Below are 16267 nucleotides of genomic sequence, written 5' to 3'. Positions count from 1 at the left end.
TTGCTGTCAACCAGCACAAAGAAGCATACGGTCCAAGTCTAGAAAAAGATTTCATCTTTATGACTCTCACTCTGTCACACTCAATCCAGCTATTTGTCACACAGATGTGGTATTGTCAAATTAGAATATTCCCAGTGTCTCCCTACATTTCTTCCTTTAGCAGGCAATGTTCTACTGGATTGCACCTGGATGGCAAGTAGCACAAGTTTCCCCAGCCAGCAGCCTGGTCTCAGATCCAAAGAAGAGTCTGTTTGCTTTTAAGTTTAAAAAAAAAAAAAAAAAGAAACAGGACAAAGTCCATCCTTCACTACAATCTTCTAACTGAAGTGACAACTACAGTGTGACACAGGAACAGACTTGGGAATCACGCTGGGAACAACTGAACGTTAATAAAGCTTCATATCCCATGTCCTTACCCCTCTGGATGGCTTTGTGCAGCAGACTCCAGCCTCTCGTGTCTGCCCTGTCCACGTCAGCCTTGTGGTTGACCAGGGTAGTGGCAATGCCCTCCAGCCTTTGGGCCAGGGCCAGGTCCAGAGCAAGGTCTCCATTGTGATCCAATTCATTGAGCTTCCCAGGAAGCTGCAACACAAACACAGTGCACTGACACCAGAGACAGGCTCACCAGCCCAGCTGAGTGTTTTAAGAGCCCATTCCATGATCAGCACAGTCAGCCCTCCAGCTCCAGTGCAGAATCCTGGTGGTGTGTTTTGGTGAGGGCACCCTGCACAGGGACAGTCACTGCACCACAGGCAAAGCTGCCCAGAGGGCTGTTCCATGACAAATCAGGAGCTGTGTTTGCAAGCCTTGTCCAGCTCACAGAAAGCAAGACTAGTGCACTCAAACATGTCACCAGACAGGCATATTCAATGTAGGAAGAATCATTCAGTTATTCCTTCAAGATACCTCAAATCCCACCTGGATTAGCACCTAGGGGTGCTACATACCAGCAAAGTCCCAGCTTCCAATTAAGATTTGAGGCAACTTAAAGTACTAATTGAATAATTCTTGATAATTAATACTTGAATTCTACATTCTCCCTTGTTGAGGGACATCTTATTTGCTAGTTACTTAGAGTTTTCACCCAAACAGAACAAACACCTGTTACTTCAAACTTTCAACAGAAGAGGGAAAGCATCTGTCCAAAGAAATGATTCTTACTGAACTGCCATAAAGCAGCAAAGTTGACTATTATACCATTCAGTTTTAAATGTACATGGTAATATCAGATAAGGGATTTTATTACACACAGTCTTGTTGTATGCAGAGTGTTTCAGAAATGTTATGAATCACTTCTGAATTATGTCTTCATGGAGCCTCTGTTGCTAGACCTTCATTAGGTACACAGAAGTAGCTGTGGCAATATTACACATGCAAGTTAAGAATATTAAACATGCAAGTTAAGAATTAGTGAGAAAAATCAGTTAACAAGGTTCAGACTGGGAGTTCAAAACCAGTTACCTGAAACACCAAATTCTAGGAGATAGATCAACTCAGTCTCACCTGTGAATCCATTTCTATTAGATACAAAAAGACCACATCTTCTCTCTCCACTTTAATAGCCTTATGCAGAGGATATTCTGTCTTGGACTTGAACATTTTGTACAGTAACTGGGCACTCATGCTGCTGAAATCTTCCTTACGCAGGTCATCCTGGGAGCAATTAAAGAGAAGGGTAAGCAACACTCCTGTTTTATTTATAGACAAGGCATTGCACAATGGAATTCTGAAGTTCACAAAACAAGCTCAGTGAAAAGTCCCATTTTGGTAACATTTTGGCAGGAACAATCCAAGATAACCTTTTAAGATTTAATCAGGAAGTTTTAAATCTTACATTTTAGTTTCAAGATCACTTAGTGCAATTTTTCTTCCTTTCTGTCTACAGACATGGAAAACCAGCACTGCAGCAGACATCATGGTAGATTAACATCTAAGCTTAAAACCAATCCTCTATCTGGTCTTATTCTTAATTCTGACAAAAAAAGGCCTACAACTGACAACTCCTCAGAACTTTGAAAATTATCAATAAAAGTAAACAGAAACTTAGGGGTATAAAGACCTAAATGAGTTAGTGCTCATTTGACTAAACAGAAACCACCTCATTTTCAGGTAGAATTAAGCATGAAAAGTTAGGAACCAGAAGCAGTCAACAGTTAAAAGTGCTGACCCACAGGTTCAGATACAATAACCTTTTTTTATTCATTAACATATCAAAGCTTTTGCCTTAGTATCAGTCAAAGAAAGAAACATCCACATCTGGATGATGCATTTTGGGTTTAGAATAATCTTAATCCCCACACACAAGTCTACTGTTGACAAGCCTTATTGAAAAGGCCAATCCACTACTTAGTTAATCAAACTTTCTTCAAAATAAAGAGATCAGAGCAAGTGAAACTTCCATTTGCCTCTCCCTCCATTACTGAAGATAAACTTCCCTGGCTTCCATGAATTATTTATAGAAGTAAAAGCAGGTCTGGGATTTGTGACCTGTATAGACAGAGACCAACTATGGATGAACTTCTAAACAGTTTGGAGTCCAGATTTGATAAACAAATTAGAACAGTCCTCCTGCTTATTAGAACAGTCCCTTTTCTTTGGCTCAGGAAACTGAGACACTTTGTACAGTGAAATAGTTCCAAGGAACAGAACAACTCTTCAGGTTATGAGCTACTCCCCTCCAAGACATTCACACCACACAGACAACAGATACAACCTCTAAAGACAATTAAAATCTCTCAAAGGAGCCACTTAATGCTCTTTGCTTCAAACATATAATTGTAAAGAACCCCAAACAACACAGTGGCAAAAGTACATGTTGTAAAGATAATCAGGACAGTTGGGAAGGGCAAAGTCACCCTGCCTCAGAAGCAGCCCCAGAACTCACACCAGGGCTCAGCTTTTCATCAACACTGTTGTCAGTATAACAGGTCACTTTAGTCACTGCAAGTTATCAGGAATCCACGAAATCCCCATCCCAACTGGAATGCTTGTAACCAAGAGATACTCCTGAGGTTAGACACTGCAGTAAGTTTAGCAAAATTCTCCTGATTAAGTTCCTATACTGTGCAAGCATTTTTGCTCTTGTTTCCTCCTGCCAGGACTCACCCAGTGACTGGCAATGATCTCTGCACAGTAGTTCAGGAGGGTGCTGGCACTCAGCTCCTCAGCAGTCTGGTAGAAGCGGATGCAGTTCCTGACATTAACTAGTGACATGACTCCTTTTTCACATCTGTCAAAACAGGAAAGCCAGTGGTCAGTAATCCAACAGCTTTGCTGCAATCACTGTCCCATGTTCTAACAGTGTTCCAATACTCCTTTTCCTAGATGCCAGCAGAAAATGGCTTGGACTTGCTTTACCATAAGGCTGAGCAGCATAAACACACTTCAGTCAGAAGCCCTGAGAGCAGATTCCCTAAGAGCAGACTTCCACTGGAATCCATCCAGCCACGGGCCAGGGTAACACCACACTGCAGGAATCTGCAAGTGGGGACACATCCCAGTTCTCCCAGGGGCACAAACTGCAGTTCATTCACTGCTGTGAAGGAGGGGAGATGTGTATCTTCACGAGGCCTACAGTGATCACAGGCAGGGGTTGTTCAGATTGGATATTGGGGAAAATGTCTTCATGGAGAGGGTGGTCAGGCACTGGCACAGCTGCCCAGGGTAGTGGTGGAGTCACATCCCTGGAGGGGTTTAACAGACGTGTGGATGTGGCACTTGGGGACATGGGTTAGTGGTGCCCTTGTCAGTGCTGGATTAATGGTCAGATTTGATCTCAGAGCTCTGCTCCAGATGAAACAATTCCCTTATTTTATGATTCCATACCTACCAAGACATCTAATAATTCCCAGTGGCATCCTAGACATGGACCTGTCACTAGACTACCATGAGCAGACACCTGCTAAGTTCACAGTACAACATGAGGACAGCTTTTAGGCTGGTACAAAGCTTGAAGGCAGTTTTAGCACTGGCCTTACAGATACCAACATCTTTGGTCAGCACACTTGACAGCAGTTTAGTCTGCTTCATGTTGGAGGCACACAAATCATAATTATGGATGTCATGCACTGCTACAGACACCCCTAGGGCAAAAGATTATTCTATCAAAGGATACTCTGACTAAACCCAAGGCTTTGAAGTTGTACAAAACTTGAAGAGGTTTCAACTTGTACATTCAGGCTTCTCACTAAATGGTTTTTTAGAGCACTCCATCAAGATGACAATCCAGCCTCTACTAGAATGGTAATTGCAATCTCAAAATGGGAAAGCATTGCACTGTTACATTAACCTTATTTCTGAAGAAAAGTTACCACCAAGATGCACAGAAGAGCAGCTATTTCAATTGAAATGTCACCTATGCTATTTTAACACTGCAAGCCACCTCACACTGACTCTTCCCAGCGTTCTCTAACAATTCCTTTCTTGCAACTCTCCAGAGCCTGGTGCTATTGTACTGATCTCTGTCTCTTCTTAACATCAAATTAGGGTTATTAGTTTGACTGGGAGAGGAACTGGAAAGTAAATATATCAGCTATGAGAAGAACTGCTACAGTTTAACTGTAGAGCAAGGCTTCATTTCCCATTTCCCATAAACTGAATGTCAGGCTGTATTATTAAAACCTCAAGAGTTTGAAAAAGCATAATTTTAGCTAATTGCCAGCAGTTATTTCTATTCAAACAAAGTTGAAGAGTTCAAGCAGATTCACTGTATTTACTAAGACTCACCTTTCCCTAAGCAGCTGGAGCTGGAATTTATTAGCCAGCTTCATGAGCTCTGTCAAGAAGATATCATCTTCTCTGAGCTCCAGTTCATCTGTGTAGATCCACCTCAGCATTGCCATGGTTACCTCTGGGTCAGCATCTGCTGCAGGGAGCAAGAGCATTAATGAAATCCCTAAAAACAATCTCCAGCTCAAGCAGTTGCTGTTCCTTTGACTGCTGAAAGTCACAGCTACCATAAAAAAAAGCCTTGTTGAAACTGTACCTCTTTAGTTCAACCAAGATGGCAAAACAGAGGCAAAACTGGGCAAAAGTTGAAACTAATGACAATGTTGGCACCAAGCTGGAAAACCTTTTTCCACTGGAACACTGTGCAGAATGCAGGGAGCCCTATAGCATCTCCTACCTGCTACACAAATGTTGCATATTTAGGGGCCAGTGATGCCCCTATAAAGTCCTTGGTCCCTCACATATGGCCAAATACAAATCTACATTTGACAAGCACAAAGCCCCTTTTTGATTTAAGAATCCTCTCTCTATATCACACCCACATGTTCTGAACTGCTGCATTCCAAAGGTACTTGCACCTTGCTACACCTTGGAAATTACTCCAAAGCACTTCAAACTGCTGGGAACCATTTCTAGGAAAGGTGCAAAGGTGCCAGTTCAAGGACCTGCTCAGATTTCAGGTGTTTACAAGACTGACCACAAACTGATGTTTTACATAGTGAGAAAACTCAAACCTGTACCACAGGACACTACACAAGCCCAATGGTCTTTGTCACCTACTCACAAGTATAATCACAACCCTTCTTACAAGCATGCAGATGAGAATAACTGCAGTAAGACCAATTACAACAAAAATACCACTCAGTTAGAAAACTAGCCTTACTCCTTTAAACTGTTTCGTTTTTAAAATGAAAAAAATTTAAAAGTTAAAAACCTTTAAGAGACTGAAATACCCATCCTAAAACATCTTTAGATCTGCAGAGCATCAGCAGTCCTTGGCATGAACAGCCTCCCAGGAATCAGGAGGTTTGAGTAAGGCAAGTATTTTTTGCCAAACTTGAAGCAATCAGAAAACCTACTTGAGATGTACAATCAGCTGTGCCTTGGCAGAGGTAAGAAGTGCATCTTCTCCCTCTCAACAAGAGAACATGTGTTCATCTCTTCCTACCCTTTAAAGATTAGAAAACCCTACAGATCACATGAACTCTAAAGACACTCAACTGCTGTCTGTATTTTGGAGATAAGATTCAGGCAATCTCAGCTTGCAAGTTCTTAAGAGAACCCCTTAAGAAAACACAACAATATCCAGGGAGCAGCTTGTTGCTCGTTCCAGCTATTTCATAACCTAATCCTTGTGCCATTTCTCAAATTTTATAAAAAATTCAATTTTACAGTGGAAAGTATCATTTACTAGCACTTCTTTCAAGCATCATTTTGTAACAGGAAGTGTTTGCACTGTTAAACATTTAAGACTGCAGTTACAGTTGAGATTTTCAGCTTAGCTGTGGAGCTAGAAATGCTGTGCACTGCCACTGGTAACAACACTACAATTAACATAAGAGCTTTTTAGTAATAATTTTTGTTAGCATAGCACTCAAATTAAGAACTCCTTGGCATCTGTTTTCTTGTGGCTGCAGAAAGACCCATAAATCACATTGCAAGGAAGCCCATGCTGTCTCATAAAACCAGCTTGCTGTGACTTGCTCCTTTTCCAGTTTGTCTGCACTTGGGATTCACAGTAAGATTAAGTGCAGAAAGTGAAGCCAGTGCTTAATATTCAACATGCCAGTCAGCAGCCTGCTTAACTTCATACCTGGTTTTAATGCTCATAAATTAACTGTATAAGGCTCTTCCACACTGTTAAGGGCAGAAAAGCCTGTCAAGAGGTTCAATCTGTAGAAACACTGCCCAGTGTAAGTACATGCAAGAAACAGCAGAACAAAACACTCATGTAGAAGATGGTCTTTTAGAAACCTTCTCTTCCTCACCTATTTTGCAAAGGTATCAAAGTGCCAAAGCAAACACCTTTAATAACACCAGTATTTGGATTCACTTCCCACACACACCGTGTTAACAAGCAGCAAGGTATTTCCATGACACACTTCAGAGAAATGATGCACACTACCTCAAAAAGCCCTGTCCTTAGAAAGGAAGAAGTCAAGTTCCTCCAAATAGATTTGTTTTTCATTATGTTTAGTTGACTCTAGAAAAGACAAACAGGCCACCAATCTCAGCCCCTGTTTGTTAAAGAGAGAGAAGGTAGGTTATTGATTTAACCAGCGCTAACACCCAGGTCACAAGCTCACCACCACGTTTCAGAGACTCTGAAATCCGTAACCAACAGATCAAGCACCACTTTCAGTGGACAGCACTGGTCTGGAAGGCACACAAGTAACCTTTTCCCAACAGGCCCTTTCAGCAGTCACCCTAAAGGCAATCAAAGCATCACACTACTCAGCAGGGACTGACCTGACAGATCCAGCTCCTCGGTGGAGGCGAGGTTGGCGAGGCTCCACGTGTCACTGCGCGCCGCCAAGACAAATTTGTGAGCTCTGATGTGCTTGTCCCCAACCTTTATCTTCAGATCACTGAGGAAAGAGCATCAACATGTATAATGCAGACTCCCCCTGTGCTTGGATACATATGGATTCAGCATCTCCACAAGTCCTAGTATCCCCATTTAGATTCAAGTTGTTGGAGACTTAAAACACATTCATTTTTTTAAGTAGAACATGTCAGATGACAATTCTTATTTTTCTAGGGAGAAATGCAATCAGTCATTAGTATTTCAAGTGCTTGGTTAGGGTTTGGTTTTTTTTTTAACCATTTCAGAATGAACAGTAAGAGGATTATTGCAGAAGTTAGGAAAAGCCAACAATCTTGAGGTTAAATATTTATGTCACAGTGTCCATACTAATACTGTCAGCTAAGCACCAGTGGTTTCAGGCAAGACCAGCAAGATCACAATGCTGTTTGACAGCAGTCTGAGTGCAAGGCAGAATCCTCAGCTCCCAGGAGACCAGCTGTCAAGAACACCAATTTCATCCTGACCCCTTTACACCAGGTTATTCTCTGTAGTTAGAAAATACCTGCCCTGCTTATTTTAAAGTCCCATGGCTTGCAAATGTTCTGGCTGTGTAGGTGCTTTCCAGACCATTTTGTAACTCAAAGCTATAAACTACAGGACAAAACCTGCACTGGGACTCGCCACCTTTCTCATTTTATATCTGTAGGTCCTTTCAGACAACATTTCTGTGCCTTTAAAGCTGAACAGAAATAAAGTGATCCAACTCTTCTGACATATCCTACCTAACAAATCTTTCACCCAGCAGGCTACAGTGAGTTCTTGCAGGCACAGACCCTTCTCTCAGGGAGGCTCACGAAGAGATGGCCAGGCAAGGAAGTTGAATCAAAATAGATTCTCCCTTTACATGACTAAACTCCTTTACTATCTTGGCATTGTTTTCAGTAACAGCAAAGAAATCGATAAATATCACTGTAGTTTCAGAATTAAATCAGTTCAGGGATCTGGAGTATTGAAGGTGATCCTTAATGTGCCTATGGAAAAGAAACCATTAAACCTAATTATGTGTTGAGATTTAAAAATACAGTATGACTTGTATCACTGCATCATATACATCACTAATACAGCCAGACAAGCCAATTTAATCAGGCTTCTTTACACACAAGAGGAGCACAGAACTGGCTTCAAGGACAGAGCCTTTCAAGAAAGTAAGGTTTTCCAGATATGTTGTGTAATTATTCCATCCACTAGACCAGTTCAAAATTACTTCTGTTCAGAGGGAGCTTGGCTGTTGATAGTGATCATGGGCAGTTTTCTCTGAATTTGTCTTAAGTGTCAGTCTTAGAGACAAACTTCTGCTTAGAGCTCTTGATTCAACACCTGGATTCAGTGTGCCACCTGATCTTCCAACTGCAACTCTCTCACACCATGCAGCAAAGCACTTCCCCTCAGACCAGGACCCAGTGCAGCCATGAAGATCAAAGGTGCCCGAGGGGGCTCCCTCACCTGTACTGCTCCTGCTGGTAGAGCTCAGCCACGATGGTGAGAAGCCGACTGATGAAGGTGTCACTGGCATTGTCCTGGTTGGCCTCCACAGCCAGGAGGCTGCACCTCCTCTCTGTGTCCACCAGCTTCTTCTGCAGCTTCACATACTCCTGGCGGAGGAGCATCAGGTGCTTTTCCAGCTTGGCCACCTCCTCTGCAAGGCACAGTGTTACTCCAGGTAAGGCTGAGACATGCACACCTTTGGTGGCTGAGGGGAGCTCGCCCTCAGATTACACATCCAGTTAATCACACAGCACTCCAGGAAGGGTCTCTCCTCTTCCACCTCCAATATTAAACCAATATTGAGCATCTCACCTCCAATATTAAACCTTCCATTTCAAATCATTTCCATAAACACATCAAAAAACATAATACAGTGATAGAAGCCGCTTACAAAGAAAGTTCTGAACTCTGTTTTGTCAAGAATGCTGTAAGTTTTTTAAAGCCATGGGAGTCCATGACTGTGGGAATTATGGTGGGGTAGAGGACTAACTCTTTGGTTCTGACCCATTTTTTCAGGCCAGTTGTCATTTGACTTCAGAGCTGAGACTTAAAACACAAGTGAGCATTAGAACAGTTGCTGAAGTACCATATCTGTCTTAGCTACTGTCAGCTAAGAAACACCTTACAAATCTAACCAATGATTTTAAGTGGGAAAGTTCCTACAAGATTACTCCCTACCAGCCAGGAATTCATCATTCAATGACCTTCCCTCAAATATTTACTAAATGTCACTAATACAAACAACGAGAAACTGAGCTCTGTTGATCAGTGCTTTCTTCTTGCTTCTGTAGAAAAGTTCAACAGCACAGCTGACCTTGGCCTTGCAGACAGAACACCTCATTCAGCCTTTCCTCTACCAACTCTGCAGCAAATGCTCCCTCCTAAGTCTTTAAACTTAACTACTGCAATGGATAAACAGAAAGCAATATATTTTATTCTCTGTTTTTACTTGTATTCTATGAAGGTACTTCCTTCAACAGCTTTTTATTCAGCTTCATCCTTTAAAATTTCATAGATATCATCTCCTTTGGGATAGCTTCCTTTTTCTACTGAAATATGCTGTGATTTCAGAATTGTGCCACACCAACCCTCAAAGAGGGTTTGAAATCCTGCTGTGGTCAGTCTTTCTATCTGAAGATAAGTATAGTGTTGGTGTTCTCAGAATTAGAAGGGCACATCTATTGAGCAATGGCTTCCTGACTGATTCCTAAGGAAGGTGTCAGGGGGCACAGAGCAAGTGCTACTGTTAGAGCAGGGAAAGCTGGAGTCTGACAGCAACCCAGAGGGAAAGACACTGAGAACTGCACCAAAAATTAGAGTATGAACACCACCACTGTCCACACAGCAAGAGTTTTAGGTGCCAAACAAATTCAAATGCCAGGAATAAGCTGCCCACTGAACCTCACAGCACACACCACCTCAGAGAAACACTGCACCTCCCAGTCCTCCCCGGGAGTGGGATGGTGGGAATAAAGAGCCAGTACCAGAGTAACATCTCAAATATTGCCATTCTACCAAGGTCAGCTCCCTGGCTCCAAATTAGCCTGAGTTCAATAGGGCACAAGGCAGAACTACCTTAAAACCCTAAAAAGCAGTAACTGAAGCTTTGTGCACCACTGACCATCAGGCTTGTTCCTGCTGCTCCCAGGGCAATCCCAGACAATCCCTACTGGCAGTGAAAGCACTTCAAGGAACCAAAGCTGTGAGAAATCTTGTTTTCAGACTGACAGCACATCCCTCCTGCAACCTCAGTGAGAAGGACTGAGAGGTATTTGCTCACTGTAATAATCACAAGAGTTGTAAAATAAGAGTTTCTGTTATTCTACATGACAACTGCACACCTCTTGTGTAGTGGCCACACTTGAGGACAATATTTGATCTCAGAGCACATTTCAAGTGCACATTCACGACAGTTCTCAACACCCTGTTAATCAACACTCGCTGAAAAGAGAAAAGCCTCAGGTTTTCCCTGGATATTGTTCACTTAAAGAGTGGACAAGCCAAATGCACAGTTACTGCAGGCACACACCCCCCTAATGAAGATCTTTGCCTCAACACACTGGAAGGACAGACTCAGTAAGACACCAGTAAGTCTCTGGCTAAACATCAATCCAAATTACTCAGAGAAGAGATGCCTGGGTTCAGCAGAGAGGGACAGACAGAGTGACTCCCCCTCTGAAGTACTCAGTTCCCAGAAGGCCAGGCAAGAAAATAAAAGCAGTGTTTGTTAACAGCTTTCTGGCAGATAGACCAGCATCTCATGAACTGGCAGTTTATATTCCATATCAAAGACTTCAAAGAGGACTTCAGGAAAGGCCAATGAATTTTTCTTACAGGAGAAGGCTTGAGAGCACTTGAGAGCAACTGGATAGTTGAATGCAAAGAGATAAGTAGGGAGGCAACAGGGAATGGGGAGATAGATAGCACCTTCCAAAAATTAAGAGGGTCTAGTGGAAGCTTGTATTGCAGAAAAGAGAACTGTTAAAATCCAAGTGCTTTTTCAAGTCCCATTAGACTAAATTAATTTGAATGGTGTCACTGACACCCTTGCAGCACAACAGCAGCACTCCAGGAGCTCTGCAGAGCTCACCAGAGCCTGACAAAAGGACCCATTACACTGCCCATCCCACCCATCATAAAGCACTCCCAGAAGCAATAAAGGCAAACGTTTGTTTACTTATGAAGCAGAACCGAGTGAAATACTTCAGAAAAATAAATGATTTCCTTACCCCCTCGAGTCAGGTCCTTCCTCCACTGCTCCACACTCTGACCCTCAGCCCCACAAGGCTGTACAAGCTGCTGCTTTCCTGTTCTGCCTCATTTTTGCCCAGTTTTGATCTTCACCCTGACACCACCCCAAAGCTGTACAGCAAACTTCCTGCTGCTTTACATTCAAGCCTTAATCCAACAGTTTTTACCCACACCTGCATGTAACCTGCATGCAAACCTCTGGTATTAGTGGTACAGAACTCACAGACACTACAAATGCTCAGCCCTTGTCTTTATAAACTGTTCCATTTGTAGGCAGTAATTGCAGTAAATCTAATTCGGGACTTTTGTACACAGAGGCAACACTTCCTTAAGAAAAAGCACCGGGCTTTGAGCAAATAAGCAGAGTTTGACAAGCTCCCCTCCTCAGTAAGCCTTCACTTTCCTGCTGACTCCAATATCATCAGTTCTTAACTAGAAAAATGTTTCTGCATCTAATTACCTTGTTTGAAGGGACAAAACAAACCTCTCTATCGAGATACCCTACGGAACAGAGTGAGGAGAGCTGCAACTCCAGCTTATTATTCCTGTTCACACAGGACCATTCATTGGTCACGTGCTTCCTTCAGCCAAAAGATCAGAGAATTCCTTGAGTCAGGGAAGACTCTCTGAGAAGTACAGATGTCTGCACCAGGGCTTGCCCCAACTGCAGTTTGTTTCTGCAGAGCAGGACCCTGAGCCAGAGCCTCAGTCCTTGAGGGTCTCAGTGGGCAAAGTTTCACTACCTGAACACAACTTGGACATCTAAAGCCCTCCAGACCTGGTCACTAAGGCTCAAAGGCAAGCCTAAGAGGCTGGTCAGCTAAACATGGAGCTGTGGGATTCCAGCACACAAGAAGTTAGGAGTTGCTCTAAGGATTTATTAAACGAGCCTGACTGCAGCATCCTCTCGGCTGATGCATGACAGAGATCAGCATCTGCTACATCCTAGTCCATCTTCCACAAGTGGTCCTAAAATTCCACCACTGTCTCAGAGTCGCCCTTCAGGAGTTGAAGGCTGTGCTTTGGAGACTGGAAGCTCATTTCCTTTGTAACTCGTGGCATTTTAGCTCAGTTTGCCGACTCAGTTCCCTCCGAGGAGAAAAAGAGGAACCTCGTCTTGCAGAAACGAGTACAACTATAAAAATCCAAGCTTTTTTTTCAAATCCCTTTAGACTGAATTGATCTGCACGGTGTCACTCGCACCTTTCAGGCAAAGCAGCAGCACTCCGGGAGCTCTGCAGATCTCACCAGAGCCTGACAAAAGGGCTCGAGCACAGGTGACCGGGAGGCTGCAGCACAGCCCCGGGAGGCTCCAGGGAAAGCCGGCCGGGATGAGCCCCCCGGGACAGCCCCGGGATGAGCCCCCCGGCCCGGGCGGCACCGCCCGCGGCCCCGCCGGACCCACCGCCTGCGGGGAGGGCTCGGCAGGACGTCCCAGAGAGCTCTCCCCGCCTGCAGCACCCTGGAGCCACAGCGTCCCCACAGAGTCCCCACACCGTCCCACACCCCACCTCCTGAGGAGCGAAGCCGCCCGCACCCGGCCCGCCTTGGGGGTGCCCGCCCGCGGCCCCCCGCCACCTCCCGCTCGCCTCGGAGGCTGCGTGTCCCCCCCGCCGCGGGCAGGGCGAGCCCGCCCCGGCCCGGGGAGCGGCGGGGGCCGCACACGGGGCAGCCCCGCGAGCGGCAGAGCCCCCGCGACCCCGGCCCCGCCCGGCCCCTCGCCCGGGCTCCCCCCCTCACCTTCCGCCATGTTGGGTCCGGCGCCGCAGCTCTCGCGAGAGCCGCCGCCCGCCCCGCCGCCACAGCGCGGCGCTCTCGCGAGAGCAGCGCGAGCCGCGGCCGCGCCCCCCACACGGCGGAGCCGGGACCGACCCGCGCCCTCCGCGTTATCCCGCCTTGTCCCGCCTTGCCCCGCCTTGTCCCGCGGCTCCTCCCGCTCCGCCGCCGGGACCGGCCCTCGGGAGCCAACCACGCCCCGCTCCCGCCCCGCAGCGGCGGGAAGCACCGTGCGCTTCCCCCGTGGACGAGGTGCCCGGCGGTGCCGGGGATCCCGTGTGGGCGGTGAAGGGACCGCGCCGACGGGCAGGGCTGGGAGCGGCGGGAAACCGCCCAGCCCCGGCGGAACGCAGCTGGGCATCATCTCTGCATCACCTCGGCTCCACCGGCACCGGCGCCTGCGCCGCTTTTATCCCGAAGGACACCTGCTGCTGCTCACCCGGGGCCAGCGCGGCTCGCAGCCATCGCTCCTGTCATCGCCACTTCCAGAGAGTTCCTGCTTTTCTTTCAGAGCCAACACTGGAGCTGTGCCCCGGACACTGATCTGTGTCCCCTGGATGCTGAAGCTGTGCCCCTGAACACTGGATTTGTGCTCCCTGGACATTGATCTGTGCCCCTGGACACTGGAGCTGTGCCCAGTGGGTGGGTGAAAAGTGGTTTTGAGAGTGGACAGCAATGACCGAGTACCAGGACCAGGATCGTTTTCCCAGCACAGCTGCCCCTCGGCTGTTCTCGTGGCTTAACATCTCTCCTGCCTAGCTGAATCAGAAAATGCCAACAGCAATTTTTTTTTGCCTGCCTTGAAGAGCAAATTACAATTAAATGTTTGAAGACGTTATGCACAGTATTGTCTTACAGACATCATTTTATCTGGACCATGAAGTGACCTTTGAGGAGTTGCTCTGCATCATGTTTGTTTTCTGTGCCTGTTGGGTAAGACAGCAAAACCAGAACTGGGCCCAGGAGAGCCACAGACTGTGGTTTTCAGGACATACCACAGAACAACCCATCTCATTTTGCACAGCCTGATGACAGCTGTGTATGACTGTGCTGTGTAGGTGACTTACACCACTGCTTATGGTGCCATTGATCATCTTGAGGAACTGGAGAGAACAGTTATTGCTGCCTGATCAGATTTTAGTTTAATTTCTCAGTAACAACAGAGATCAGATTTCAAACTACTGCGGTGTTTTGTGTCAGGGGAATCAACAATCTCCTCTGAGGATCTGCCTGGGCAGGAAGGTGTCGTATGACAGTCAGTTTAAACCCTGAACAGCCTCTGGTTTGGTTTGAAATCACTGGTGGTGCTTCTGAAGAGATGCAGAAAGGAGACTCGAGGTGCTGCTCTGTGTGCAGGGATGGCACCGACCCAAGAGCAGGGCACCAGATGGTACAGACACAGCAGAGTCCACCCCCCATCGACCTCCCAAAACCCAAAATACACTTCTAATCACTTCAGAATTCGTGTCTTCCCTTTATTGATCGTCCAGTGTTTTCTAGGCATCACAGCAGGAAGGAATTTTACCCTGACAGCTCAACAGCCCTTCTGATTTTCAGAGATCTTCTCTGATGCATAAGGGGCAGCATAGAGAAATACAAAAAAGGAATTAGGATGGCCATATTACTCTGATATTTATTAATGTTTGATGCTTTTCCTTTTCCCCCAGTGATACAGTGTTACCTGGAAGACAGGTCACCGTGTTGGGGGAAAAATCAGCTCAAAACCTCAGCCGTGATGAGGAGCCCCCAGAGAACCTCAGCAGTGTAACTGAGCACTCAGGATGCACAAACACGACAGCCTGGACAGTCCAAACCAGACACAAGGTCTTGGGGCAAGTGCAACCATGTAATGCTGGTTTACCTGCTTGTTCCCCAAGTAGCCTCACATTCCTTGTCCAAACTGCAGCTCCTCAGTGGTGTTCCCATCTGGTTTGTCAGTAAGTCACAGCTTGTGCCTCTCTAGTGTGGGGCAGGAACAAACAAAACAGCCAACTGTGATCACAGCAAAGTGAACTAGGCCATTTCCATCCCTGCCAGAGGATTCCTACAACCTGGACACTTGGCAGCAGCCCCTGAGCTGCCTCCTTCCTTTAGTCAGTGGGCATCAGCCCTCCCTGCAGCTTGGACATCTTAGCAGTGTCCCACAGGAATGTTCCTTTGGAATATCTGGGTCACGGGGAATCACAAACATGTATCTGAATAATTTACGAAGAAGGGAATGAATTCCAGTGCTGTGGAATTCCCAGTTCTTCCACAGCACTGATGCAACACTAACATTTCCAGCCCTACCCCCTAAAGAACAAACGGGCAGCAATTCTGGAGAGCAAACAGAAATAAAGCTTTAAACTATTTTGTGAAGTTACAGGTGAGTCTGTGGTGAACTCTGTTACTTAGGAAGACAAAACAGAGAACTCTGTTGAACTTGCTGAAAGCAGGAATTACCTGGAATTGCTCTCAGCTCCAGATACACTGTGGAAAGGGAAGGGCAGCCTGTGGGGTAAGAAATCCATTGCTAGGTGTAGGAAGAGCAGCTTCTTCCCAGTGTTTTGTTTATGGAAGGAATGGCACCATGCCACTGAAATTCTGCACAGTCCCAACTCTTAAATAAGTGGAAAAGAAACCTGTTCTCAAGCCATTTTGGGCAAGTGCTCAGACAGGAATTCAAATCAGCTGAGGTGTCTGGGCACCAGCAGCTCTGAAGTGCTGCACACACAGGAGCAGGCTAGGCAATTAACAACAAGTTTAACTAATGATTTCACAAAATAATTAGTTCCCAAATATGTAAATGTGGCTATTAAACATATCTATGTTTATCTAAACCACCTGTAGGAGGAAGTAATACCTTTCCTTGTAAATCCTCTTATACTAAATGGCTTTTTTCATCCCTTTCCCCCCCCCAGCTAACAACTGTCACCTCCTTCCACCCCAGCCCACCCCTCA

At 45.7% G+C, this 16267-nt stretch overlaps 1 protein-coding gene across 2 annotated transcripts in view; it reads right to left on the bottom strand.

Annotated features, from left to right (window-relative positions):
* ANKFY1 (ankyrin repeat and FYVE domain containing 1) overlaps window positions 1–13369 on the bottom strand; it is a 32893-nt gene extending 19524 nt beyond the window's left edge. The window contains exons 1-7 of one of the 2 annotated variants that reach the window (XM_027734355.2): window positions 13292–13369; window positions 8759–8951; window positions 7198–7316; window positions 4726–4864; window positions 3106–3229; window positions 1504–1653; window positions 417–582 (exon numbers count right to left, since the gene is read on the bottom strand). In XM_027734355.2, the coding sequence (XP_027590156.1) occupies window positions 417–582; window positions 1504–1653; window positions 3106–3229; window positions 4726–4864; window positions 7198–7316; window positions 8759–8951; window positions 13292–13301 (901 nt within the window). In that variant the 5' untranslated portion in view covers window positions 13302–13369. The remainder of the gene's footprint in view (window positions 1–416; window positions 583–1503; window positions 1654–3105; window positions 3230–4725; window positions 4865–7197; window positions 7317–8758; window positions 8952–13291) is intronic. The other variant, XM_027734356.2, reaches the window with a different exon arrangement.
* Window positions 13370–16267: the final 2898 nt, after the last annotated feature.

This window comes from Pipra filicauda, unplaced genomic scaffold (genome assembly GCF_003945595.2).
Source record: "Pipra filicauda isolate LSUMZ 115617 unplaced genomic scaffold, ASM394559v2 scaffold71_size5581439_pilon, whole genome shotgun sequence".
NCBI classification, from domain to species: domain Eukaryota; kingdom Metazoa; phylum Chordata; class Aves; order Passeriformes; family Pipridae; genus Pipra; species Pipra filicauda.
Note: the sequence above shows the minus strand (reverse complement) of the source record. Positions and strands in the feature narration are given on the sequence as shown.